The sequence below is a fragment of the Solea senegalensis genome, linkage group LG1, assembly GCF_019176455.1.
Source record: "Solea senegalensis isolate Sse05_10M linkage group LG1, IFAPA_SoseM_1, whole genome shotgun sequence".
Taxonomy (NCBI): domain Eukaryota; kingdom Metazoa; phylum Chordata; class Actinopteri; order Pleuronectiformes; family Soleidae; genus Solea; species Solea senegalensis.
In genome coordinates this window covers 18,271,305-18,298,421 of record NC_058021.1, presented here as the reverse complement: position 1 = coordinate 18,298,421, position 27,117 = coordinate 18,271,305, and the positions used below count along the sequence as shown (strand labels likewise).

Here is a 27,117-nt window from a genome sequence, read left to right as displayed (position 1 = left end):
CAAGTATTCTTCCTTTTTCTTTTTGAAAATGATTAACTTCCTTGAACCTAGTGTGGAAAATATTGAATTTAGAATATTCAGTTATAAATGTTACAACAAATCCAGCCTTAAAGGAACAATTGCTGCTACTATAACTTAACTTAACTTAACTTAACAATCGGTGTCTTATGCCTAGTTGCCATAAAAAGAGAATTCAGTGAACTGAATAAAAATACAAAGTAAGCCATGCGTCTGAGTGGAGATTAAAGAGCAGGAGGAGCAGAGTTAGGCCTCGACAGAGGAACATAGAGGATCCATGACGTGTGGTGTCACAGGGCTTGAAAGCTGTAAAGTCGAGGTGACGTGGTGACTCCAACGGAGCAAGATAAAACAAATCTCTCGTGCTTAAAATAGAGTCACAGACAGCCCAAGAGCCTGGGCCTCAAGGTCAACAACGAACCACTGCTCATACTCAGACCCATCATAATCCCACGTATAATCACTTCCAGCTGGTCAGTCAATCCATGTCCAAGTCTGCCTGCTCCTCCAAAGGCTTCGTGAACTTTTTTAGGAAATAAGTTATCAAATATAAGTAGAAATCAAGCAGGAAATGAAGATTATGTTCATGTTTCACGCCTCTCAGTACAAGCAGTGGTTCAGAAGCATGAAGCTAACTGAGCTTACCATCGTGCCGGTCTCTGTCTCTGTCACTGGTGCTGCTGAAGGATTGTGTATGGATAAGTATTTAAGGAAGGCAGAGGGAGGAGAGGGAGGCCTCACACGCTCTGTTTGTGTTAATAAAGTTCAGGGTGTCTTGTCTCTTCTCTTATTACATGTCATGTCGTTAACCCTCTAAGTGGACAAGCAGGTATCTGTGAGCTAATGGCCGTACATTCATACCTGTGCTTAACACGCCATAGCGCACGGCGTATGCAGAGGATTATCAGCTTCATTAACAGCCCATCTGATTGCAGGCTTGCATCAAAAATATGGAGCAACTCTCTGACTCTATAATTAGATCACCTTAAACGTGGTGTGTCTGTGGTTTTGTTTGTGGCGGTAAGGGCAATTGTTTGTGACACAATGGTGATTTGGTTGAGAGCTACAGTAGGTGGTTACACAATCTTGAAATTGGAAATGACCCCCGTTAAACAGATATACATGTGTTGAATCTGCACGAAAAAAACATCCAGGGAGGATAGAAAGTCCTCGAGGTCCTTAAAGAACCGCAGTAAAATTTTCATTCAGTGTTGAATGAAACCCCTTAACCCCCCTCTCAATTTAATAGTATATAGACTTTTTTGAATTTTTAATTAGTAGCTTTATTTTAAGCTATTATTTTTGCAGCACTTAATGTGATGATAAATATACAGTATGTCATGTTATATTTACAGAAAGTAAATCAATAACAATGATCTTATAATGCACACAATTGTGTTTCAGTAAAAAGAAGAAAAGTATGTTTCTATTGTTAGGATACATATGGAAACAATGTTCATTTGTTGTGACACGAACAAGGCATTTAAATTGTGTGTTTTCCCATTTGCGAGTATTGGTGTTTGACCTTTAAGGTCAACGTTATCATCACTCTTTAGCATGGGGCTCGGAATCTGTCACTTCCATTTGGCACGGTGACACGGGCTGTCAGTAACAGTTATCAGAATGGAAATAATCTCAGCACTTGTCAGCAGCTGTTGACCCTCCTTTTATCTCTTAACCTTTGAAGGGGCTGTGTTTACTGCTGCTGCTGGCGAGAGAGTGTGCTATACATTGTCGTGTATATCGTGAACCGCAGTTTGTATAGTGTAACTTTAGTTGTAATAGTCACATGAATATGTATTATTCCTAGGGACATAACCTAATGTACATCCCCCAAACAATTCATCACTCCATGTTTTCAGTTAAGCTGCTCATAGAACATAAAAGCGAACCTTCATGGTGGAGGTAACGAGGTATTTAAAAAACCACCTACTGTTGATGGAGTAGCCTCACACTAGGAACAAAGTCTTATTCCCTCCACAAAAATGGATGCGTTGTAAATCTTGTGTACAGAGTGTACAGAACTGTGAGACACAAGTTTATGTCTATACTAGGAACCTGCGGTGTAAACACATTTCCACACAGCAAGGCATTTACAGGAGTGTGTTTAACAGTTGTCAGGGTTCCCACCGGTCCTTGAAATTTGGTAAATCAGAAGAAACATTTTCAAGGCCCTTGAAAATCGCCCCATAATTGACATGGGTCAATGAAAGCATTCAAATTTAAGTTAAGTAAGAAGTTAAGTTGATATTTAGGTAAATGTCTCCCTTGCTTGTTGCGACGCCACCTACTGTCTCTCGTGTCCGCAGAGGTCGATGTGACATACATTTCGTCATCCTTCCATGTCCGTAGTGGCCTTTGGGGCACGACCCACCCCTCGTCTACCAAGTAAAGTTACTGTTCTCAGTTGTGTTCAAAGACAAGACTTTACCATTCCAAACTGGAAACACAGCATAAAATGAGCATAGGGTGTGATTGTGAGAGTGACGGTCTCTATACGTTGGCCCTGCGATGGACTGGCGACCTGTCCAGGGTCTACTCCCCTTTTGCCCTATCAATCCTCCCTTTGATAATCTTGGCTCTTGGAATCATCCTATCATCCCCTAATCACCCCCCGACACACACACTTTTGGCGCCCCTGCACTGCCCATATAATTTTCTCTCTGAAAGGCCCTGTGGACATAAGTGTGGAATTTTAAATGGGAACATTTAAATATGATGGGGTGTCAAATATACCCTGTCATTCGGAGTAAAACGATACGAGACTGTGCCCAGTGTGAGGCTGGCAGCAGAATCCTGACAGGCCCTGCCTATCTGTCCTCTTCAATCAGTGCAGGCTTCTCAGCAGGAATTTCACACAGTTATCTTTGTCCTCAAAGACACAATGCTATGTCAACACGACTGTAACTGAGGGGGCCCATTGTGTGCGGGAGAAGGCTTCGGCGCTGACCTTGGGCACCGCATTGGAGCGAAGTGCGATGGCACGGCGCTCCACCGTGTGTCATCATTACTCCCCTCCAGTGAATCTCAGGCATGTCACCTGTGACAGACCTCTGTCTGCGTTGCCCCGACGCACTTGTCGCCTGGTTAATCTCACAGACTAATGTTCTTTATTTAGATTGCCACCACTTGGTATCTGATGGCTGATTATGTTACTGCTAAGTCCGTTCTATGATAACAAAACTGTTTGTTGGCCATACCTCACTGCTGTGCCACTTAAGCCCTGTGGGTAATTCATAGACTCGCATACCTCACTAAAATATCTCTCCAGGCATTGTCTTGCCTTCCTTTGTGTTTAAACAACAGTGCCTGTAGTTTACATTCATGTCATACTAAGAATTATTGCAGCGCATGCAGAGAATTTGAATGGCCCTTTTCTCTTATTTTTTTGCATCTTTGCAAAATGTATAAATGATATTCAGGGTTAGTGTAATGTGCTGATTTATTTAAATGATTTTGTACTGTAAACTATGGAATTATATGTGTGTTTTTATACTGTATACATCAGTTATGGTGTTCTCATTTGTGCTCTTTTTTTACAACTTGTCAAGGATATTTCATCCATGAAAATGAACATTTCAGAACGGACACCCTACACTAAAGCACAAAAGCACACTGCAATATGTTATTTCAAATCCAGCCCATAACGGGTTGATGATTTTGGTTTGGTTTGGTGGATGTTACATTAGTTTTTGCCCAGGAATTATACAATTTTCTGATGTGTGATTTAGTCGCTCCCCCTCTAATCCCTTCATTTCTCTGCGCAAAATATACATTTAGTCAGTGTTTGATCAGTATCAGTCCTGCCTGTGCTCTGTTGCTTCTGTCCCTGCATCAGAAGCAAACTTAAGGGATGATGGGGAAGGAGGTCCTCCCTTGTTCTATTTAAAGATGTAGTTGTGATCCTCTGGGTGCTTGAGGATACCTATGATTAATCACCGCACTGCATGGAACTCCAAATATGGCCTCTTCAGAAGGCCAACCCCGTCACTGATAAGACTCTTACCCGCTGATTTCTATATTGCCGTCCACCACCCTTATTAACCCCCTCCCCTCCCTTCTCCCTAACCTAAGTCAGACACAAAAACATTCCTGTACTCTGAAACGCCCCTCCATATTTGGGAGTGGGGCTTTGTTTAAAAAGACAACTCATGGTGAAACCTCCAATAGGTCACCATTCTATCTTAAGGTAAGGCCGGAGGACACTGGCTTACAATTCAACTTCTGTGCTGTGATGCTAAACCATTGGTCTCAACAGAATCCATTTATTTTCTTTCCTCAGGACCTTTTAACACCAGTCAGTCGGGGTTTATAAGGTAAGGGCATCAAACAACTTGACATTTGTTTGATTTGAATTATGTTATCTGTGTAAAATAGGAGAAGAAATATAATTTATTTTGCTTTGGTGGTGTAAATCCTTGACTGTAACTATTCTCACACAGGCTAGGTGAAAAATGGGTGATGCTGCCATGGCAGAGTTTGGGCCAGCGGCCTCCTACCTACGGAAGTCAGACAGGGAGCGTCTGGAGGCCCAGACTCGTCCCTTCGACATGAAGAAGGAGTGCTTTGTTCCCGACTCTGACGAGGAGTATGTGAAGGCTTCCATCACCAGCCGAGAGGGCGACAAAGTCACTGCTCAGACTGAGAAAGGGAAGGTCAGTGCCGGCCCAGATGCCCCAGGATGGATGATTCAAGTCCCTAAGACACATAATGATTCCACACTCTAGCCTGAAATTCCTTAGCACTGTCTGTCTCTATTTTCAGACTGTCACAGTGAAGGACTGTGATGTCCACCCCCAGAACCCGCCAAAGTTTGATAAAATTGAAGACATGGCCATGTTCACTTTCCTCCATGAGCCCGCTGTGCTGTTTAACCTCAAAGAGCGTTACGCAGCATGGATGATCTACGTGAGTTTTAAACGTTTTAAAGATTAATGGACTACAACGTTAACTTCATCACACGCACACCCTTTCCTAACCCTCGCACTTACTCTCATAGACCTACTCTGGCCTCTTCTGTGTGACTGTCAACCCCTACAAGTGGCTGCCAGTCTACAACCAAGAGGTGGTTGTTGCCTACAGAGGAAAGAAGAGGAGTGAAGCTCCTCCTCACATCTTCTCCATCTCTGACAATGCCTACCAGTACATGCTCACTGGTAATGCACCTTCAGCATTATTTAACATAGGCTGCAAAAAAATAATAACTAAATAAAGTGGGAGAAAATGCTAAGGAATCCCAGATTTCTGAAGTTATTCTGTCTTCTCTTTTTCAGACAGAGAAAATCAGTCAATTCTCATCACGTAAGTTGTGCTTTCCCGACTTTGTTGAACATTGTATCCTATTGTGAGCACTTGAGAATGGATAATAGTTAAACTAAGTCAACGTATACTGAGACTGAGGAAAATATGTGTCTGTAAAGTGACAATTAAATGTGTGTCCTCAGGGGAGAATCTGGCGCTGGGAAAACTGTCAACACCAAGAGAGTCATCCAGTACTTTGCCAGCATTGCAGCTGGAGGTGGGAAGAAAGACACAGGCTCCGACAAAAAGGTCATTACACTGAGTTTACTTTTTTTTTTTTACATGAATACTTAATTAAAGTTGCCTCATTTATGTTTTTGCTCTTTAAATAGCTGCATTAACCTATTTATACAAGCAGTATATTAATTAACGTGCAGTTTCTGGGAAGGAGAGTAAAATCTCAATTAAAGGCCCAGAGTGTAGGAATTAGTGACATCTAATGGTGACATCTAACTGCTACACAAAAAGGACTCCTCCACTCATCCCTTCTGTTTCTGAGCTTGTCAGGGACCTTTGGTGGTCTTCACATGCCAGAAAGGATGTTAATGAAATCTCTCCACTCTTCTACCCTCTCTCGTATCATCCTTCTCCTTTGCTTTGACTGGTTTATCCACACAAGCTGTTGGAGAAACATGGACAAGAATGACGGTGGCCCCTGTAATGCAAGGCCCTTGTCTAAAGTTCATACAAGGCTTATTCTAAAACTACAAATACTAAATAATTGTATACACTTATTATATACTTGTACAATTCTACCCAATTGTATGTTACAATTGGGTAGAATTTCTGACTAAAAAACCTCTTGAGGGCAAACATATATATATACATTACATATAGCACGTTTAATCTTGCATATCATTATTTCATATACTGTGAATCATGAGTATGAAGAACTCTTACTCTCCTGTATTTTATTAGGGAACTCTGGAAGATCAAATCATCCAGGCTAATCCAGCTTTAGAGGCCTTTGGTAATGCCAAGACCATCAGAAATGACAACTCTTCCAGATTTGTAAGTTCCTGTCTACATTTTACTGAAACAACCCATTGTATACATCATATAGTTAAACTTTCGTTTTGTCCTCAATTTTAGGGAAAATTTATCAGAATTCATTTTGCTGCCAGTGGGAAGTTGGCCTCGGCTGATATTGAGACATGTGAGTTGTGTAGCTGTTTATTTTTTTGTCTTCATAATGATCACCTGTCCTTTCAGCTACATGACGCATAATGTCTTAACAGATCTGCTGGAAAAGTCCCGTGTCACCTTTCAGCTTAAGGCTGAGAGAGACTACCACATCTTCTATCAGATTCTGTCTCAGAAGAAACCTGAGCTGCTTGGTAAATGAAAATGACCGCTCCCTGGAGCACAAATTTTGATCTTTACAAATTAGGACGCAACAGTTAACTTGACGTCCTCCGTATTTTGCCTTTCAGAGATGTTGCTCATCACCAACAATCCCTATGACTACAGCTTCATCTCCCAAGGAGAAACCACTGTAGCCTCCATTAATGATGCTGACGAGCTGATGGCCACTGATGTGAGTACGGAACAGGGGACACACAGAACACGTACTCTCAAGACAAGTACCTTAAAGTGACCTCATAGTGATTGGAGTTGTCTTCGCATCAGAAGTAGGGGGTTTGATCCCAGGCTCCTCTAGTTGATGTGTTCCTAGGAAAGACACTCCACTTCAAATGTGATTGAGTGACATATAGGAGAAAAAAGCACAGGGTGTACATTTAACACCCACGTTATTAGGTACACCAATTCAACTGCCCGTTAAAAATTGCCATGGAAAGTCAAGAGTGACTTAAATATCTACTCGTTACAACCAAGGCAGGAAGAAGACAATTTCTTAACAAACACAACGTGTAGAACCTTGAAGCAGAAGACCACACCAGACACCAGATAATAGCCACAAAAGCAATGCTTTATAAATGACATTTGACCAAAAATAAATCAAATTTCTGATGATGTGACCTGTTGAACTGTTGTTTCTGGCATTAAGAAACTTTACATGACTGACAGCACTGTATGAAAGTGAAAACAGTTTTTATAGAGAGTAATAGCTGTTTTAATGACCCCTCCATGTCAATTTAGGACGCCTTTGATGTGCTGGGCTTCACTCAAGAAGAGAAGAATGGCATTTACAAGCTGACTGGTGCCATCATGCATCATGGAAACATGAAGTTCAAGAATAAGCAGCGTGAGGAGCAAGCCGAGGCCGACGGCACAGAAGGTCAGTGAAGCGCTGTGAATCCCAGAAAGATGATGAAGTGGTGTATACAGCATGTCAGGATTTAATGATTCAACATGTTTCCTCAGCTGTTGACAAAGCAGCCTATCTGATGGGCCTGAATTCTGCTGACCTCATCAAAGGGCTCTGTCACCCAAGAGTCAAAGTAGGAAATGAGTGGGTCACCAAGGGACAGAATGTCCAGCAGGTAAGAGCACAGAGCTAAATGTTGTGCAAGATGGCCGCTAAGTTAAGACAGATTAAAAAACAAACAAACAAAACAACACTTTTTTGTGTCTTCATTTTAAGGTGTCCTACGGAATCGGTGCGCTGTCTAAGGCAGTGTATGAGAAGATGTTTTTGTGGATGGTGGTGAGGATCAACCAATCCCTGGACACTAAGCAGCCACGCCAGTACTTCATTGGTGTGCTGGACATTGCTGGATTTGAAATTTTTGAAGTGAGTTCAAAATAATAATGATAACAACAACAATAATAATAATAATAATAATAAAATAAGAATAATCTGTGTGACGTTGTTTGATATAAGGACAAATGATCAAACCTCATACTGGGGCCTATTTCATTACAGTTCAACACCTTTGAGCAGCTGTGCATCAACTTCACCAATGAAAAACTGCAACAGTTTTTCAACCACCACATGTTTGTGCTGGAGCAGGAAGAGTACAAGAAAGAGGGCATTGAATGGACTTTCATTGATTTTGGTATGGATTTGCAGGCCTGTATTGACCTCATTGAGAAGGTGAGAGACGACTACATGAAAAACACAAGAATGAAATCATTTGTTTTCCAAACCAATTCATACTTTGCCTCTTCAGCCCATGGGTATCATGTCCATCCTTGAAGAGGAGTGCATGTTCCCCAAAGCCTCTGATGCCACCTTTAAAGCTAAGCTCTATGACAACCATCTGGGGAAATCTGCCAACTTCCAAAAGCCCAGAATTATCAAAGGGAAACCAGAGGCCCACTTTGCCCTGATGCACTATGCTGGAACTGTTGATTACAATATCAACAACTGGCTGGTGAAGAACAAAGACCCTCTGAATGAGACTGTTGTAGGACTCTACCAGAAGTCTAATCTTAAACTGCTGTCGTTCCTCTTTGTAAATTACGCTGGAGCTGATTCAGGTAGGAATAAACTGAGAGTACTGTACACATCTACAATAAGAATTTGTATTTGTAAGAAGTGCATAATTGCATAATTTGTGCCTGCAATCAAATGAGATTTTTAATCATAATGGTCTTTTAGCTGAAGGAGGAAAAGGCAAGGGTAGTAAGAAGAAGGGCTCGTCCTTCCAAACAGTGTCCGCTTTGCACAGGGTGAGTAAACTTAACTAAATAGAATGGACAGTTAGTCAGAGATGTACTGTGCACCAATTTGTAAAACCTTTAATGGACTACACAGGAGAATCTAAACAAGCTGATGACCAACTTGAGGTCTACTCACCCTCACTTTGTGCGCTGCATCATCCCCAACGAGACCAAGACTCCTGGGGCCATGGAGAATCCCCTGGTGATGCACCAGCTGCGTTGTAACGGTGTGCTGGAGGGCATCAGGATCTGCAGGAAAGGTTTCCCCAACAGGATCCTCTATGGAGATTTCAAGCAGAGGTATTATCCCAACTAGGTCACATACTGTACTACATGACTCGAAACAAACAAAAAGTAATTTTTTTTTATATATTGATCAAGATATCGCATCCTGAATCCAGCTGCCATCCCTGATGGTCAGTTCATTGACAGCAGGAAAGGTGCAGAGAAACTCCTCGGGTCTCTGGATATAGATCACAGTCAATACAAGTTTGGACACACCAAGGTAATCAATGAAAGAAAAAGCACATGCTGTGTGCTACATTGTCTAAACCAGTGGTCACCAACGTGGTGCCCACGGGCACCTGGTAGCCCGCGAGCAGCCAACAAGGTGCCCACGGGCTCATTTCACTTCACCTCACTTGTATGTATCCATATGATCACTGAGTAAAATGTCCTTGATATTGTTTATTAAAACTGTGATAATCATTAGGAGTAAGCACTGGAATTAATGTGTATGCAATTGAATGCATAATATTTATCATTTAAATGGTAAACTGCATAAAATGTTAATATGGTAGCCCTCCATATTATTCTCTAACCTTCAGGTAGCTCTCGGTCTCAAAAAGAAGTTGGTGACCCCTGGTCTAAACTATGCCCAATGTTACACAGCAGGCAAATAAGCATGTATCAGGAAAACGTCCTACTTTGAAAACCATTAAAGGCAACATCTGGTCAATATTTAAATGTTGATAAGTGCTTCTTCTAAAGGTGTTCTTCAAGGCTGGTCTTCTTGGGCAACTGGAGGAGATGAGGGATGACCGTTTGTCACTCATTATCACTGGAATCCAAGCTAGATCCAGAGGTCTGCTGGCAAGAGTAGAATTCCAGAAGATCGTTGAAAGAAGGTCAGAGACATCAGACATTTACATGGCATAGTGATCTAGTTTTGCATTAAGTGGTAATGATAACCTGTTGCTCTTGCAACAGAGATGCCTTGCTGGTGATCCAGTGGAACATCCGTGCCTTCATGGGGGTCAAGAATTGGCCCTGGATGAAGCTGTTCTTCAAGATTAAACCTCTGCTGAGATCTGCAGAGGCAGAAAAGGAAATGGCCAACATGAAGGAAGAATTCCTGAAGCTGAAAGAGGCTTATGCAAAGTCTGAAGCCCGTAGGAAGGAACTAGAGGAAAAAATGGTTTCTCTTCTCCAAGAGAAGAACGATCTACAGCTTCAAGTCCAGGCTGTGAGTCTTTAGACAGTACCACATATTCGTCATGTGTAATGCACCTCATTTTATTTCACCATAAACAGTATTTAATTTTTCAATTCAGGAACAAGATAATCTGGCAGATGCAGAGGAAAGATGTGAAGGGCTAATCAAAAACAAAATTCAGATGGAGGCAAAAGCCAAAGAGCTAACAGAGAGGTTGGAGGATGAGGAGGAGATGAACTCAGAACTTACAGCAAAGAAGCGGAAGTTGGAGGATGAGTGTTCTGAGTTAAAGAAGGACATTGATGACTTAGAGCTTACTTTGGCCAAAGTGGAGAAGGAGAAGCACGCCACTGAGAACAAGGTATGACTAGTAATTGGCCATTTCTGTTTGTCTTAATATTAAGTTCATAAGCATATGACATGATTTAGCTTTCCTCTGATTTGAATTTTGAATTTTCCTTGATTTACAGGTGAAGAATCTGGTCGAGGAGATGGCAGCTCTAGATGAAATCATTGCCAAGCTAACCAAGGAAAAGAAAGCCTTACAGGAGGCTCACCAGCAAACACTGGATGACCTGCAGAGTGAAGAAGACAAAGTCAACACTCTGACCAAGGCCAAAGTCAAGCTGGAACAGCAAGTGGATGATGTACGTACTTAAATACACGTTATCTCCATATTTAATTGTGTTAAGAAAGGTAATTTTCTGTCTAAGGCACATTGAGGAAAATTATGACCCTCTCTATTGATATACTCCAGCTTGAGGGTTCTCTGGAACAAGAGAAGAAGGTACGAATGGATCTTGAGAGAGCAAAGAGGAAGCTGGAGGGAGATCTGAAATTGACCCAGGAGAGCCTAATGGATGTGGAGAATGACAAACAACAACTTGAAGAGCATCTGAAAAAGTATTAAGTCCATATTTACACCTGTATTTCCCATGGTGCAGATATGCAATGACACTCATGCTGATATACAGTTGTCCTACATTTTGCTATTCCCCATTCTTAACACAGGAAAGACTTTGAACTCAATCAGTTGAATAACAGAATAGAGGATGAGCAGGCCATTTCCATTCAGCTTCAAAAGAAACTGAAAGAACTTCAGGTAAAGAAGAACTCACATTTAAGGGTTCAAGATTGATTAAAGGTCAATAGTAAGAGTGACTCATGAATCATTTTGGCTCAACAGGCCCGCATAGAAGAGCTGGAGGAAGAGCTTGAGGCAGAGCGAGCTGCAAGAGCCAAGGTGGAGAAGCAGAGAGCAGACTTGGCCAGAGAGCTGGAGGAGATCAGTGAGAGGCTGGAGGAGGCTGGAGGAGCAACCTCTGCCCAGATTGAGATGAACAAGAAGAGGGAGGCTGAGTTCCAGAAACTGCGCAGAGACCTTGAAGAGGCCACTCTGCAGCATGAAGCCACTGCCGCCACACTCAGGAAGAAACAAGCTGACAGCGTCGCTGATCTGGGAGAGCAGATAGACAACCTGCAGAGGGTCAAGCAGAAACTGGAGAAGGAAAAGAGTGAGCTCAGACTGGAGCTGGATGACGTTGTCTCCAATATGGAACATATTGTGAAGACAAAGGTGAGCCGAAGTGACAAATAATTTTGTGTAAATATTGACATTGTAGAGCTGTAAAGTGTACAAAACAAGTATTTGATTTGATATGATTGATTTGATTTTAGACAACTCTAGAGAAGACATGCAGGACCATGGAGGATCAGATGAATGAATACAAGACCAAGTTTGAAGAAGCTCAGCGCTACATCAATGATTTCAATATGCAGAAAGCAAAACTTCAAACAGAGAACGGTAGGTTTTTATCCATTTGATAGTTGACAATTTCCATGTCTAGAAGCTGTTTCAAAATCTTAAAAAGGAGAAAAACTTGTCTGTAGACACAATTTCTACTAACATTTCTTGGTTTATGGAAAGTTTTCTGGGCAATAACATTCTGTTTTTCCCAAATATTAGGTGAATTCTTAAGGCAACTGGAGGAGAAGGATTCCCTAGTGTCTCAACTGACACGAGGAAAAATGTCCTACACTCAACAGGTTGAAGACTTAAAAAGACAACTGGAAGAAGAGACCAAGGTAAAATGAGTACCGCACCAACCGTAATCTTTATCCAATGCACGTTACGGCAGTACTCATATGAATGTGTTTCATCAGGCAAAGAGTGCACTGGCCCATGCAGTGCAGTCTGCTCGCCATGACTGCGACCTTCTCAGAGAGCAGTATGAGGAGGAGCAGGAGGCCAAGGGTGAACTGCAGCGCAGCATGTCCAAGGCCAACTCTGAGGTGGCTCAGTGGAGAACAAAGTATGAAACTGATGCAATCCAGAGGACCGAGGAGCTGGAGGAGGCCAAGTAAGACAGTTTGAGATCCAGATTCATGATTTAACCAGTAATTCTAACAAAGATATTTTACTTCGTCTAGCAGGTCAGCTTTTTGTTTGTGTTATGTTCCATCTAAAATATAAGACGAACAAAAAGTTTGTCTGTTAGATGACTGAGCAGCCAGTCATAGCGGTTCTTACAATGACGATGAGTTACAATGAGTTTAGTTGTCCAACGGCCACAGCTGCAGGAACATTAAACCGTGTGAATGATGTATTTCTTAAGGAAGAAGCTGGCTCAGCGTCTGCAGGATGCTGAGGAAGCTGTTGAAGCAGTGAATGCTAAATGTTCCTCTCTGGAGAAGACCAAACACCGACTGCAGAATGAGATTGAAGATCTCATGGTGGATGTGGAGAGGTCTAATGCGGCTGCTGCAGCTCTGGACAAGAAGCAAAGGAACTTTGACAAGGTAAAGTACTACAAAAAGAAATATATGTCCTCAAGGATTTAGTTAATGGTGCACTGTCTCAACCACTGGATTGGCCAATATTCAACCTGCCACTTTCTAGTGGATGCGTAACATTTAAGCACAATTTGAAGCTGCTCAGTACAACTTCAGAATTCTTCTAGGGACCTTGACTGAAATAATAAGGGTTAAGGTTAATTTCTCAAAGACTGTAGCAAGATTACAAATGGAATGTAAAAGATGCATGTGGTGGCTTTACCAACGGAGACTGGCTGTGATCGTCAATTTCCGTCCATTTATCATGTCCACATACCAATGGTCTTTCTATTAATTTTAGGTGCTGTCTGAGTGGAAGCAGAAGTATGAGGAGTCTCAGTGTGAGCTGGAGAGTTCTCAGAAGGAGGCCAGGGCTCTGAGCACTGAGCTCTTCAAACTGAAGAACTCCTATGAAGAAGCTCTTGATCATCTGGAGACCATGAAGAGAGAGAACAAAAACTTACAGGGTAAGGTCTTCTACCAGTTTGTGTTCAGGTTTGCAAAGTTAATTGAGATGCTATCTTAATCACCCTGCTTGGAACATTACAGAGGAGATAGCTGACCTCTCCGAGCAACTTGGTGAGGGCGGTAAGAGCATCCATGAGCTGGAGAAAATGCGCAAACAACTAGAACAGGAGAAGAATGAGATCCAGTCTGCTCTTGAAGAAGCTGAGGTACAGGACTTCTTCGCTGAGTAATATATTTTTATTTAGTGAATCTGTATGCTGTTGTGTAAAACGATACCCTCCTGTCCCCACCAGGCCTCCCTGGAGCATGAAGAGGGAAAGATTCTCAGAGCCCAGTTGGAGTTCAATCAAATTAAAGCTGACATTGAGCGCAAACTGTCTGAGAAAGACGAGGAGATGGAACAGAGCAAGAGGAACCTGCAGAGGACCATCGACACCCTGCAGAGCTCTCTCGAGGCCGAGTGTCGCAGCAGGAACGAGGCCCTGCGCATCAAGAAGAAGATGGAGGGAGACCTCAATGAGATGGAGATCCAGCTTAGCCAGGCCAACAGGCAGGCAGCTGAGGCCCAGAAACAACTTAAATCTGTTCATGCACATTTGAAGGTAAGTCAAAGGATGAGATTAACCTTTCATTTTTGCTGCCATGTTTCATGTAGTGTTTTTATAACCATGTGTGTTGAAAACCTTACAGGATGCTCAGCTCCAGCTTGATGACTCTATGCGAGCCAATGAAGACATGAAGGAAAACATGGCCATTATTGAGAGACGCAACAACCTGCTCCAGGCTGAACTGGAGGAACTGAGGGCTGCTCTGGAGCAAACCGAGAGAAGTCGAAAACTTGCTGAGCAAGAGCTGCTGGATGTTAGTGAGAGGGTGCAGCTACTGCACTCGCAGGTGAGACCTAATCACGTGTTGCAAGAAACAGTGCTACTATTTCTGAAGTGTGGTGCACATTTTCTCATGTTTGTGCTCGTATCTATGAACACTTGTAGAACACTGGTCTGATAAACCAGAAGAAGAAGCTGGAGGCTGATGCTTCCCAGCTTCAGACAGAGGTTGAAGACGCTGTGCAGGAGTGCAGGAACGCTGAAGAGAAGGCCAAAAAGGCCATCACTGATGCTGCCATGATGGCAGAGGAGCTGAAGAAAGAGCAGGACACCAGTGCTCACCTGGAGCGTATGAAGAAGAACATGGAACAAACCATCAAAGACCTGCAGCACCGTCTGGACGAAGCTGAGCAGATCGCCCTAAAGGGAGGCAAGAAGCAGGTGCAGAAGCTGGAGGCCAGGGTAAGAGAAAAACAACAGTTTACAACCAGCACACATTTCCTTAAACCTGGAATAGATTAGTGTTTCCCCTTAAATCTGTCATTTTGATATTAAAAGTGACTACACAGGGTAATAGTGATAGAAAAAAACGATCCCCTTGCTTTCACCTTTATTCTTTTGCACAGAAGGATGTGATTTTCACAGAAAAACTGTGAATTAATTTATAATTTATGGATTTATTTAAAGAATGTATTTCCTTATTTGTATCAAAAACACTGCAGAAAATAACAGGAACCCAATATCTACACACAGGTGTGTTAATTATGACACCAGCTGTGTGGAAAAGTACCTACCACTATCTCAATGTTCCTGACAGTGAAAAAAACAGAAAAGGAAAAACAGGAACCGCTCGAGACACACAAATGTGTTCTGTTGTCCATTTAAGTCTCTGCTGGACCAACGTTAATACTGTATTTACAAAGCTGCACTAACTCATTGTAGGCACCAGAGCACAAATTTTATTAGAAACACAATATTATGACCATTGAAAATGTCTACATAACCAGTACACTGTAAATATTCAGCTCATATTGTATTTATTCTGGTTATTTAAGGTATATACTAAGTAGTGTGTAATACTCTTATAATGTCAATAGTTTCTATGTTGTGTATTTGTAGATATGAAAATACACATTTACTATTTGTTACCTTTACTGTCTTTGCTGCTGAGACATCGTACATTCACCCCGCTGCTGGACTCATAAAGGATTATCTTATTTTATTTATTTATTTATTTTTTTTAACAATAATCAGACTATAACATACAGTTGAAACTATTGATAAGTTGTATTTAGAGGCCGAAGATTTGTCCTGAAAAATTTCTCCAAATACATTCACTGGCTGTTTCTTCACTGTACTTGCGTTCTCCCACAAGTACAGTATAATCATGTTTCTGGCTGCAAACAGTGCTATTATATTCATCATTCAATTTCCCTTTTGAATCAGGTCTCCACCAGATCTTGTGAAAAATATTTGTCATTATTTTCTTACTTAACCTGTTTGACGTATTATTTGCAGGTATTATAATGTACTTTATTAAACCATTAAACTCAACATTTTCAAGGGTTTTGTCACTATTCATAGATGCTTAATCAACATACATCGATTAATACATGAATCTTCTCATGTTACAGGTGAGGGAGCTGGAGGCTGAGGTGGAGTCAGAGCAGAAGAAGAGCAGCGAAGCTGTGAAGGGAATCCGTAAATATGAAAGACGTATTAAGGAGCTCACGTACCAGGTCAGTTCTACGTTTCATTACCACAACTGCACACAGTACAATGAGATCATGTTACATTAAATCAGCATTACACCCCAACCACCTACTCTGAATGCTCCCAAGTGAACATGTGAGTGTCTTTCCTATTCCCTTGGTCACAGACCGAGGAAGACCGCAAGAATGTTGCACGTCTGCAGGATCTGGTCGACAAACTGCAGTTGAAAGTCAAAGCCTACAAGAGATCGGCTGAGGAAGCTGTAAGTGTAAAAGGTTTTCTTCTGTGTGTACTTTTGAATAGTGTGTCCCATTTTCTGGAAGCTAAAATAATGTTTGAGGAAAGAGACAAGAGCCCAGTCTTTGGTAGTTGTGTAGTAGTAGTAATTCTGTGTAATCTTGTGTTTTTGTTAAATCTCACAGGAGGAGCAGGCCAACACTCACCTGACCAAGTTCCGTAAACTGCAGCACGAGCTGGACGAGGCGGAGGAGCGAGCCGACATCGCCGAGTCCCAGGTCAACAAGATGCGCGCCAAGAGCCGCGATGTGGGCGCAAAGGTGAGAAGCTCCTCTAAACATACTCCTTCAACTTCAGAGTCATCCATTTCAAGTCACACTAGTAATTTTTAGTTTAATATATAATATATATATATGTATACATACAAGATACATAGACCACAAAATCTTCATTTTTATTAGCTATGTACAAATTGCATTTTTACGAATATAACTGTTTTGTAAAAACAAACCTTTAGTTTTAACTGTTACAATTAGAGAAAATAAGAAAGAAAACACACATAAAGAAAAGGATGGAGATTTAATGAAGAAAAGCTTAGAACTTTTTGTGCTATATTATGTTATTTCTCCAAATACAGTCTATGCTACAGATTTTTTACATTCAACATAGGTTTTACTGCAGGGGTTAAATTGTCACAATAGTTCCACATAATTTCAAAATAAAGGTGTTTGTTTTAATACAAACGATATAGTTCACAAAAAATCCTCAAACATTTATGAACCAAAATGACAAAGAGTTTGAGACCTATGATTGCTTTTGAAGCCAAAAACTACAACACCCTGAATGTTTCATGTTTCTAAATGTAGCGTCACATCTTTTTGTAACACTTATTATGTTAGTGTTCTGTCTCTAATAATCCCATCTCCTTGTCCACTCTCTTGTCGTTCTTCACAGAAAGGACTCGATGAGGAGTGAAACACACAGACCACCACCGACTGGAGCTTTTGGAAAACTCCTGCGCTGTAGTTCCCATATTGTTCCCAAAGTAACTGTAGAATAAAGCAAAGTGCAATTCAGTTGTGCAGAGTCTTCATTTGTTTCAGTCAAGAAAAAAGCTGTGCCCAATTTAACAAAAAAAGAGTAAAAAGGCTGACATTGTCATTGTCAATATAGTCTTAATTTTCCATAAAGGAAAAAAGTGGAAAAAACTACTATTTAGTAGCTGGTGGGCAATATAAGATATTCATTATGATATTAGACAAAATGATTCACAATAAAAAACATATTTATGATGCACAAAAATGGAGAGTTAAATTGAAAATTTTGCAAATAATGACGAGGATAATTGTGATTAAAACAACTTAAATATAATTTCAAGTTGAGTGGAATAAATTTAATAAAGCAATGATTACAACCAAATGTCTTATTACTATTATAAAAATATTGCCGGCAAATACATTTAGTCTTATATGCTGTCTCTATTCCATTACCTCGCACAGTGGTGGGCGGGCCGGGGGGCTGCATGTAATCAATTGGAGGGTCACATGTGGCCCCCAGGCCACCTGTTTGACGCATGTGGTTTAAATTGTCGTCCAAAATCCCCCAAAAAAGTCATAATATAGTATTTTGTCTAAAACCACTCAAAAAAGTCATAGTATAGTATGTCATCCAAAATTAGATAAAAAAAAAAGTCATAGTTTAGTATAACGTCCAAAATCACTCAAAAAGTCATAGTATAGTGTGTCGTCCAAAATCACGCCGGCCTAGGTGGGATCTATGTATCTTTAAAAATAGTCTTTGTATTACCAACTTGTGCTCTTGAAAATGTATTGTAGTTTCAAGATGCTTATGAATTTATTTCTCAATGGTTTGTTCTGGTTTGTTGTGCACCGTGATTTGATAGCGCTTACCATGGTGATAAAATGAGCCTCGCTGTCGATGTCAGCCGCTGCCCGGGGTGACCTCATTTTATATTTCCAGATTTTGACTATGTTTGCACTGAGTATGTTTATTTAATTTCAACTATGTAGCCATAATGGTCTCCAGTTTTATGAAGTTTATGTTGAGAATGTATCTTGTTGCGGGGAATGTTATTGATGTTATGGTCTATTTGTTTACATCCTTGTCATCGTTAATTAAAAAATTGCAGTCGTTTAACACTTTCAATTCATCGTACTGTCCAGCTTTTTCCTGCTGAGGGAAGGCCCAGCTGTAGTGCTCACGGTTCGCCACTGTAGTATAGTATATGGGCCAAAAAAAACCAAAAAAGTCATAGGTTAGTATGTTGTCAAAAATCACTCAAAAAAGTCATAGTATATTATGTCGCCCAACATGTAACAAAAAAGTCATAGTATAGTATGTCGTCTAAAGTCACTCAAAAAAGTCAAAGTATAGTATGTCGTCCAAAATTTGACCAAAAGGTCATAGGTTAGTATGTCGTCCAAAATGTGACTAAAAAGTCATAGTATAGTATGACTAGTATAGTAGTCCCAAAAAGTGACAAAAAGTCATAGGTTAGTATGTCGCCCACAATTCTTCCAGGACCAGTGGAAGTTTGTGAACCATAGATGAAATGGATTTAAATAACCAAGATAATGGGAAAGACAAACGTTCAAAACCACAACAGAAATAAAACGGATACTATATCCATTTTAACTTTCTATCGTTGATAGAACGTTTTAAAATCATACAGTGAAGGGTAACATAATTCATAGAGGAGAACTCATTCTTAATATATTAACACTGTAAGTAACAGATTGTGAGCTCTCAGAGACAAAGTGGTTGGCTCTTAAAAGAGCCGTTGTTGTTGTTTTGTTTGATGACAAAGTGAAGTGAGTTTAACCGCCGAAGCCGTACAGAGTTCTTCCCTGTCTCTTCAGAGCATAAACCACGTCCATGGCGGTCACAGTCTTCCTCTTTGCGTGCTCGGTGTAGGTGACAGCATCACGGATCACGTTCTCCAGGAATACCTTCAACACCCCACGAGTCTCCTCGTAGATCAGACCAGAGATACGCTTCACTCCGCCACGGCGAGCCAGACGGCGGATGGCGGGCTTGGTGATTCCCTGGATGTTATCACGGAGAACTTTGCGGTGACGCTTAGCGCCTCCTTTACCGAGACCCTTTCCTCCTTTTCCACGGCCACTCATTTTATCGGATTGTAAAATACACAAATATGGTGACTATGTCAAGATTCACGGCTATTCAAAGTCTTTTTGAGGACCTGGTTGAAGACAAAGGCGCCCTATTCTTCCTCTGTGGGTTATCATGGTGATTAAAGGAGTCTGTGGTTCATCAGCGCCCCCAACAGGAGAAGAGCGTCAGTGACAGCATGTCCCAGAGGTCTCACAAAATAATTAAAAATAATTAAATAATTAAAAAATAAACACTTATTTAACAGAAAAAAACACACATTTGCATCACGTAACAGAGAAAGAGTGGAAGGCCAACAAAATGAATTAATTCATGAAAAAACAGTACAACAATTAATAAATATATGTGTTAATTAAGAAAAGAAAAGAAAAAAGGTGATTTAAAAGATTCTGTATGGTGGAGGGGCGGAGTGGCTCAGTTAAGACCGGTTCCTGTGTGCGAAAAGGGCAATGGTCGCAAGTTCGATTCCACCCCTGGGTAACTGTACTCAATTCGCTTGTGAGTCACTTTGGATAAAAAGTGTCTGATAAATGACATGTAATGTATGAATAATTGTGCAAGTCAAAAAAAACTATTAATTTTATTTTTTATTGTATTTCTCCACCCATATGTATGATCCAGACATGACATAATCACTTATGTCTGACAGGTTTGTGAATCAAGCTGAACAAATAGTGTTTAAAAAAAGCTTAAAGAACTTTAAATAAACATGTCAAAGTAAGGTTTAAAGTTCAAAAAAACTTTTTGGATTCTCCCTCTACAGCTGTGTGGTTCACATATTTGATTTTTACACTGAAAATGACTGTGAATATTGAGAAACACAGATGTTGAGCATTGCAATAAAGGATGTGCACTTTGTGCAAACTTAAATGAAATGGACCAGGTAAAGAAATTAATCATTTCTATAAAGTGAATAAAACAAACAATTTCCCAACACAAGAGGATAACGATGACAATGAAATAGTGACAGGAAATGCCAGAGTAAGAGTGAGAGGTAAACATAATTTTCCCAAAATTGAGAAAAAGCAAAACATAAAAACCGTGAGATGATTAAAAAAACTAGACCGGTTTTCATGTGGACAGCCCCCTGAAGTGAAAATGTCTGACCTGGAAGCCAGACCAATGTTTTATCTGGTGGTTTGTCACAAAATAATGTGAGTGTCAGAGTCACACTGACTGTGAAAAGGGTCAGAGAATAAAGTTAGTGAAACAAGACAGTTGGTGTCTGCAGTGGAGATTCTGATTTAGATTCTCCCTGAAACATTAATGTTACATGTGAAGATCCAATTTACAGAATACTACAGAAAACAAATTAAACTGTGCAAAAGATGAATATTATCATGAAACTGAAAATCAACCTAGTGGATGATTCATGGTTAAAGTTGCTTCCCTACATTCATACATCATAATTATCACAATTATTACAATGAAAACAACATGGCCTCTTATAACTCTTGTAGCTACTTACCAAGACATTACTTCAGAAATGAGCTGCTATTATAGTATCACCTCCTTTTATATGAAATGATTAGAATTTTCTTTTATGAAATGTAAGACATAAGGACACATGGTGACTATAAGGGGAACAGAAAGTGCCAACATTAAATAAATAAATACACCATTAAATAATAAATGAAATGTGTCATTGATTAAATAAATGATCAATTCATTTTATGTAAAAACAAAATATAATTATATCAATATTCAATTAATTATTTCATGGTCCGTGTTGCTGTGCATCATTAATTAATGTTATCTGTCAAACTCGCCCATCAAAGTCAGTGGGCGGATTTCTAACACCTGATTGGTTACCCTGCACATCAAGTCAAGGCAAATCCATCGCACATAATGGATTGATGCAGAGCGAGTGAACACGTTCCTATACTCTGGATGGCGCTATTCACCTCTATGTTGGTTTAGATTCTCTATTCAAACAAAACTTTATTTACAACAACTAAAAATCAATGACCCTTTCTCAATACGCAAGTACTTGCATACTTGCGAAGTACATACTTGAGAAGTATGGGGGACAGCAATTACTTCCTTGTTCTACTGTTTGAATGGCGGGTGACGCCAAGTGCTTAATCCTCATCACAGAGTGCTGATAAATGAACATAAACAATATGTTTAATAAATGCATATACTGTATATTATTTTCTCATTTTAAATACTTAACATAATTTATTAATTTATTTTTTTATAAAAATATACAGTACCATGTCGAAAACCTATATATATATTACAGCAGTGTAGTGTGTGTATATGTACGTCCACAGGAGGCTCGCGGGGGTGCTGTGTGAAACTCAGCTGACATTCAAAGTCAAAATAATTAAAACATTAATAATATACAAACGTTCAAACTGTCAGGTCAAAACGTTTACATTAAAAACATCAATCACTATTTTTCTATGTAGTGTTTAGTGATTGTTCAGTAGTGTTTTTAATTTTGATTGACTCGGGGCACGATTTGACAACATAGTTCAGTTTTGAGCACAAATTGAACCGTTTTGAGGGGAAAGTTTGGTTTTGCATGAAGAGTCTGAGGTTTTGTTAATTTTGCTTGAAAATTGGGTTTTGTGTTCACAGTTTAGAGAAAAGGAGAGCAGCTTTCAAGAAATGTGTCTTCGCAATCGAGAAAAACTGTATTACATTATACAGCATATTTATTTATTTCATCGTGGCACTTTCTGTCCTCCATAGGGACAAGGGTGTGTGGGTCTGTTGTGTCCCCCTGTTGGTGATCACATGACAGCTTTGATTTGCATGATACTGTAAAAAATAATGTTTATTCTTGATAAAAAACATGTAATTGTTAGGAAACCTTTATGCAACATTATATATGTTGAAAGAGCAGAGGACTGTTGTCTAGAGTTGAGAGTGAGGTGGCTCTTAAAAGAGCCGTTGAGGTGGAGGTTAGTGGAGCAGCATAAACACAGAGTTTAAGCTCTCTCTCCACGGATGCGACGGGCCAGCTGGATGTCCTTGGGCATGATGGTGACTCTCTTGGCGTGGATGGCGCACAGGTTGGTGTCCTCGAACAGGCCGACCAGGTAAGCCTCGCTGGACTCCTGCAGAGCCATGACCGCGGAGCTCTGGAAGCGCAGGTCGGTCTTGAAGTCCTGAGCGATCTCTCTCACCAGGCGCTGGAAGGGCAGCTTGCGGATCAGCAGCTCCGTGGATTTCTGGTAGCGACGGATCTCTCGGAGAGCCACGGTACCGGGCCTGTAACGGTGAGGCTTCTTCACGCCGCCGGTGGCAGGCGCGCTCTTACGCGCAGCCTTGGTGGCCAGCTGCTTCCTGGGAGCTTTACCTCCGGTAGATTTACGGGCGGTTTGCTTGGTTCTTGCCATGTTTCTGCTTGTTGCTTTCAACAGGAGAAAAAGTGAAGCAGACACGAGCGACTCTCTGCTCTTAAACTGTGGGAGCAGCTGTGACACGGTGACGCTGCTTCAGTCCTCCGGCTCCTGATTGGTGGTGAACACAGCGCCGCCCAGAGGAGCCCGAGACCCCGCTGCTTATTGGACAAAAGTCGCTTGAAAGGACAGAGGGTGATCCCCCCTCTGCTGCTCTGCTCTGGTTGGTCTGGCAGGAGTCTCCGCTCTTTCGTGAACATATAAAGGAGGGTTTGCGTTGTTTGAATCACAGTTTCTCTGAGTTTGTCAGAAAAATCAAATAAAAATTAACCATGTCAGGAAGAGGCAAAACCGGCGGAAAAGCCCGCGCTAAGGCAAAGACTCGCTCCTCTCGTGCTGGACTCCAGTTCCCGGTCGGTCGTGTTCACAGGCTGCTGCGCAAAGGCAACTACGCTCATCGTGTGGGTGCCGGCGCCCCCGTCTACCTGGCCGCTGTGCTCGAGTACCTGACCGCTGAGATCCTGGAGCTGGCTGGAAACGCCGCCCGCGACAACAAGAAGACCCGTATCATCCCCCGCCACCTGCAGCTGGCCGTCCGCAACGACGAGGAGCTCAACAAACTCCTGGGCGGAGTGACCATCGCTCAGGGCGGCGTGCTGCCCAACATCCAGGCTGTTCTTCTGCCCAAGAAGACTGAGAAGGCCGCTAAGTCCAAGTAAACCACAACAACTCCGCAAGCAAACAAACAAAAGGCTCTTTTAAGAGCCACACACTCACTCTGAGAAACTGCTCATCCTCCTCTTTAAAATATAGCTCAACTGTCGCTAAAAATATGAGATCGAACTTAATGCATAAGGCGCACGGTCAACAATAATTAAAACATGGCACATAAAATATTTTTAACTTGTACTTAACATCTTAATTAACTTCATCCAATTGTGGATAATAGTTTACAGTCTCTAAATAGCGTTTGTCCAACCAGTTGTCACACCTTCATAACACTAAACAAATGGCACCGCATTGGTCTTTTGTGGCCATACCATTCACACATGTCATGCCGTTTTCACACAGTCACTGAACACTTTTCCATAATTAAATTTTCTTGACAGACACCTCCCAACAAAATTATGGATTGTTTTTTCTACTGTACCTCCAGTAAACAGTAAAGAAAAAAATATTTGCTTTTTACTGGAATGTGAACATTACATGCATACAAACAGTTCCCAACCAAGAAATTTAGTGTAAAAACGGTGGACTGCATGTTTTGCATGGGAATACCTGTAAAACTGAAACATAAAGTCTGCAGTTTTTGTAATGTCAACAATAGCCAGTATTTTGAAATGTGGTGTACTTTGATTGGCGGCATGTACCTTGTGAAGTGAAAACAAGTGTTATTCTTTGACAGAATAATTTAATTTTGAGTCAGATTTCCAGTGTTTTGGTATGTGCAGAGAAAGACGTGTTCTATTTTGAAATGAAGAGTTAGTATATATTTAACAAAATGTGTTTTTGAGAAGGAAATTACCCAGTAGTTTAGTAAAAATGTAAACACATTACCACTTGATTCAATCATTAAGATGAGACTGATACAATGAAGAGGGAAGTCAAAGAAACAATGCAACACAATGTACATATACATATGCTATACATTATACACAACATATAAATATATACATGCAACACTGTTATGTAAGTCATTTCATTATGATTCCTCAAATATCTGATGTGATTATGAACACAATGACTTTGTAATATTTGTTATAAGTTTGCTTATTCTGAGGACTGAGTGTAAATACAATGATGTTTTGGTCTCTCACGTCTATAGTCAATAGTGATACATTTAATAAAGCAATTACTACATTTTTACTTCTGAAAATATGGAATTAATATTATGATGCGCTGTACTGTATATTCAATGAATATTATAGTCAACAGCTATTATGTTTACACATAATATTATAATCATAATTACTATTAATAAAAGAGAAGATGGCTGAGCTCTTAGCGGACACAAGTGTGTGGCTCTTAAAAGAGCCTTTGTATAGGATGGACATGTTTCACTGAGGACAGCTCACTTCTTCTTGGCTGCTGTCTTCTTCACTTTGGGTTTGGCGACCTTCTTGGCAGGAGATTTCTTGGCTGCTGGAGCCTTCTTCGCCACCTTCTTCACTGCCACTTTCTTGGGGCTCTTGGCCGCCACCTTCTTGGGGCTCTTGGTCGCCACCTTCTTGGGGCTCTTGGTCGCCACCTTCTTGGGGCTCTTGGTCGCCACCTTCTTGGCCGCTGCAGGTTTCTTCACCTTCTTAGGAGACTTTTTAGCAGCTGCTGGCTTCTTAGCTGCCGTTGCCTTGGGCTTTTTGGCCGCTGCGGGTTTCTTGGCAGCGGGCTTCTTGGCTTTAGGAGCGGCCTTCTGTGCTGGCTTCTTGGCTTCCACCTTCTTGTTGATCTTGAAAGATCCAGAGGCCCCGCTTCCCTTGGTCTGGACCAGAGTTCCTTTCAACACCAGAGTCTTGATGGCGGTCTTGACGCGGGCCTTGTTCTTGTCCACATCGTAGCCTCCGGCAGCCAGAGCCTTCTTGACGGCGGCCGCTGACACGCCGCTCCTCTCCTTGGACGCGGCCACGGCTTGAACGATGAGTTCCCTGACGCTGGGACCGACCTTCTTCGGCTTGGAAGCCGCCTTCTTCTTGGCTGCTTTGGCCGGGGCGGCGGCGGCGGCTGGAGCTGGAGCTACTTCTGCCATGATTCGTGGTTTCTAAGTTGAGCTCAGACTGACAACGATCGCTGTGAAAGAAAGCGGATTATTGGAGAGCACTCAGAGAGGAGGCGGTACTTGAACGCAGCATGAGAACCGTGAAGACTCAATGCAGCCACGGCTCCTGTGTGCAGCGTGGACACCGGGACACTTGTGTTTTCTCTTCACTCACAAAAGAGTTTAAATGAGTGTGTGAGAGGAGCTGGAGGCTCACAGTGAACGGAGTCCATAGCGGACTGGTCTCTCTTCATATTGAAGTCATGAAGAGCTCTGATGTTCTCTGTGTTTTCTTTGTGGAGCAAACGAACCTCAGCTGTTCACCGCGGTGAGCAGCGCTGCTCGGCGGCTTTTCACACTCGTTTCTCTCCTAAAAGCAGGTGAAAAACACCAGAGCTTCACCAGAACCTGTTTCTCTGCTGCTGCACACGTTTGTTCTCAGAGTCCGAGTCAAAACAAGCAGCTGCTGATGATCACTGTGTAATAAAGTGCACTTATTGTGCAGCAGCAAACACACTGCTGATGGCCGAGGCTCATGCTCAAGTTCTCACACACACACACACACTTGTGTCACAGCTGTGAACTGAAATGACAACAAACCTCAGGCAGTGATGACTCTCTCAATACTTTTATAGTTTGATGTAAATAATTTATTACATATTTATTATTATTTGACAAAATAATATTATGACGCCTCATCTTCTACAGTTTGTTCCAGCTGTGATTTGTCTGGATCATGTTCTTGGAACATTGTTTTGATTCTCTCTGCAGGTCTCTACTGTGAAAATATTGACCTGGTTACATATCAATACTTACATACAAATACTCGTTTTGCTTTAAATTAATAACGATGCCTTTATTTGTGTTGTGTAGTGAACACAATAACTTTCTATACCTCATAATAAATTAATAATATATCTGTTGCTTGTATCTTAAATAGCAGCAAAACAAAAAGTGCATTTTGACTGTTGAGCTGCATGTATGACTTTGTTGATGTTTATTAATCATGATGCAGAAAACATTAAATTACTCGGGTACTAAATGGTTAATGACTACTTTAGTCTCCATTTCTCCTTCAGTAACTCTCTGACCCAGCCTTTGTTCAAACCTGAGCAGCAAATGATCAAATCATTATATTATATACATTTCTTAATATATGCAACTTGTGAAATGACATTACTTTTACATGTACCTCATAATTCAGATATGAAGTGATTCAACTCATGTACCATTTTTGTACAGTGGGATGTTAATTGCAAGACATCAAGTCTGCAACTCCGATCATATAATTATCAATAAATAAATATTTACCTGGTTAGGTTACATATCAATACTTTTATAAATACTAATTAATCAAGAAGTCTAAATTTGTGTTATTTTCAAACACAATCACTTCCTATACATGGCGATTGTGGCAAAACGTGAGAATAGTGTGAGAATATAAATGCAAGTATGTAAGAT

The 27,117-nt window shown here is 41.0% G+C and overlaps 4 protein-coding genes across 5 annotated transcripts; 2 read left to right on the top strand and 2 right to left on the bottom strand.

Annotated features, from left to right (window-relative positions):
* Nucleotides 1-4,300: 4,300 nt before the first annotated feature.
* LOC122766297 (myosin-7) lies at nucleotides 4,301-17,474 on the top strand. The gene is made up of 38 exons (XM_044021045.1): nucleotides 4,301-4,334; nucleotides 4,461-4,673; nucleotides 4,783-4,926; nucleotides 5,018-5,174; nucleotides 5,292-5,319; nucleotides 5,463-5,568; nucleotides 6,238-6,330; nucleotides 6,412-6,475; nucleotides 6,558-6,656; nucleotides 6,753-6,856; nucleotides 7,420-7,558; nucleotides 7,645-7,763; nucleotides 7,865-8,014; nucleotides 8,147-8,317; nucleotides 8,394-8,703; nucleotides 8,825-8,895; nucleotides 8,981-9,186; nucleotides 9,268-9,391; nucleotides 9,877-10,013; nucleotides 10,096-10,351; nucleotides 10,440-10,682; nucleotides 10,792-10,968; nucleotides 11,079-11,224; nucleotides 11,333-11,423; nucleotides 11,508-11,897; nucleotides 11,999-12,125; nucleotides 12,288-12,406; nucleotides 12,485-12,681; nucleotides 12,937-13,120; nucleotides 13,455-13,620; nucleotides 13,703-13,827; nucleotides 13,915-14,223; nucleotides 14,312-14,515; nucleotides 14,614-14,910; nucleotides 16,083-16,187; nucleotides 16,328-16,423; nucleotides 16,584-16,718; nucleotides 17,353-17,474. Exons 2-38 carry the CDS (start codon nucleotides 4,473-4,475, stop codon nucleotides 17,371-17,373), a joined length of 5,811 nt encoding a protein of 1,936 aa, XP_043876980.1. The 5' UTR covers nucleotides 4,301-4,334; nucleotides 4,461-4,472; the 3' UTR covers nucleotides 17,374-17,474.
* Nucleotides 17,475-19,163: 1,689 nt separating this feature from the next.
* Nucleotides 19,164-23,022, bottom strand: LOC122766746 (histone H3-like). Its single transcript, XM_044021898.1, has 2 exons — nucleotides 22,558-23,022; nucleotides 19,164-19,548 (listed from the first exon to the last, which is right to left on the bottom strand). The coding sequence occupies exons 1-2, from the start codon at nucleotides 22,899-22,901 to the stop codon at nucleotides 19,236-19,238; spliced, it is 657 nt and encodes a 218-aa protein (XP_043877833.1). The 5' UTR covers nucleotides 22,902-23,022; the 3' UTR covers nucleotides 19,164-19,235.
* A 208-nt stretch (nucleotides 23,023-23,230) lies between these two features.
* LOC122766617 (histone H2A-like) lies at nucleotides 23,231-23,708 on the top strand. The gene has a single exon (XM_044021627.1). It carries the CDS (start codon nucleotides 23,237-23,239, stop codon nucleotides 23,621-23,623), a length of 387 nt encoding a protein of 128 aa, XP_043877562.1. The 5' UTR covers nucleotides 23,231-23,236; the 3' UTR covers nucleotides 23,624-23,708.
* Nucleotides 23,709-24,643: 935 nt separating this feature from the next.
* LOC122766537 (histone H1-like) lies at nucleotides 24,644-25,691 on the bottom strand. 2 transcript variants are annotated; one of them, XM_044021490.1, is made up of 2 exons: nucleotides 25,177-25,691; nucleotides 24,644-25,128 (listed from the first exon to the last, which is right to left on the bottom strand). In XM_044021490.1, the coding sequence occupies exons 1-2, from the start codon at nucleotides 25,645-25,647 to the stop codon at nucleotides 24,976-24,978; spliced, it is 624 nt and encodes a 207-aa protein (XP_043877425.1). In that variant the 5' UTR covers nucleotides 25,648-25,691; the 3' UTR covers nucleotides 24,644-24,975. The 2 variants fall into 2 exon arrangements, with proteins under 2 accessions (XP_043877425.1, XP_043877415.1); XM_044021480.1 differs by having other exon boundaries at nucleotides 24,644-25,691.
* Nucleotides 25,692-27,117: the final 1,426 nt, after the last annotated feature.

Excerpts from the sequence above, each read along its gene's own strand:
- LOC122766297 (XM_044021045.1), top strand. The coding sequence starts at position 4,473 with ATGGGTGATGCTGCCATGGCAGAGTTTGGGCCAGCGGCCTCCTACCTA. Across the intron at positions 5,569-6,237 it reads ACACAGGCTCCGACAAAAAG|GGAACTCTGGAAGATCAAAT; the intron begins GTCATTACACTG and ends GTATTTTATTAG. Across the intron at positions 9,187-9,267 it reads TATGGAGATTTCAAGCAGAG|ATATCGCATCCTGAATCCAG; the intron begins GTATTATCCCAA and ends ATATTGATCAAG.
- LOC122766746 (XM_044021898.1), bottom strand. The coding sequence starts at position 22,901 with ATGGCAAGAACCAAGCAAACCGCCCGTAAATCTACCGGAGGTAAAGCT. Across the intron at positions 19,549-22,557 it reads AACCTGTGCGCCATCCACGC|AATGAGTGGCCGTGGAAAAG; the intron begins CAAGAGAGTCAC and ends ACAATCCGATAA.
- LOC122766617 (XM_044021627.1), top strand. The coding sequence starts at position 23,237 with ATGTCAGGAAGAGGCAAAACCGGCGGAAAAGCCCGCGCTAAGGCAAAG.
- LOC122766537 (XM_044021480.1), bottom strand. The coding sequence starts at position 25,647 with ATGGCAGAAGTAGCTCCAGCTCCAGCCGCCGCCGCCGCCCCGGCCAAA.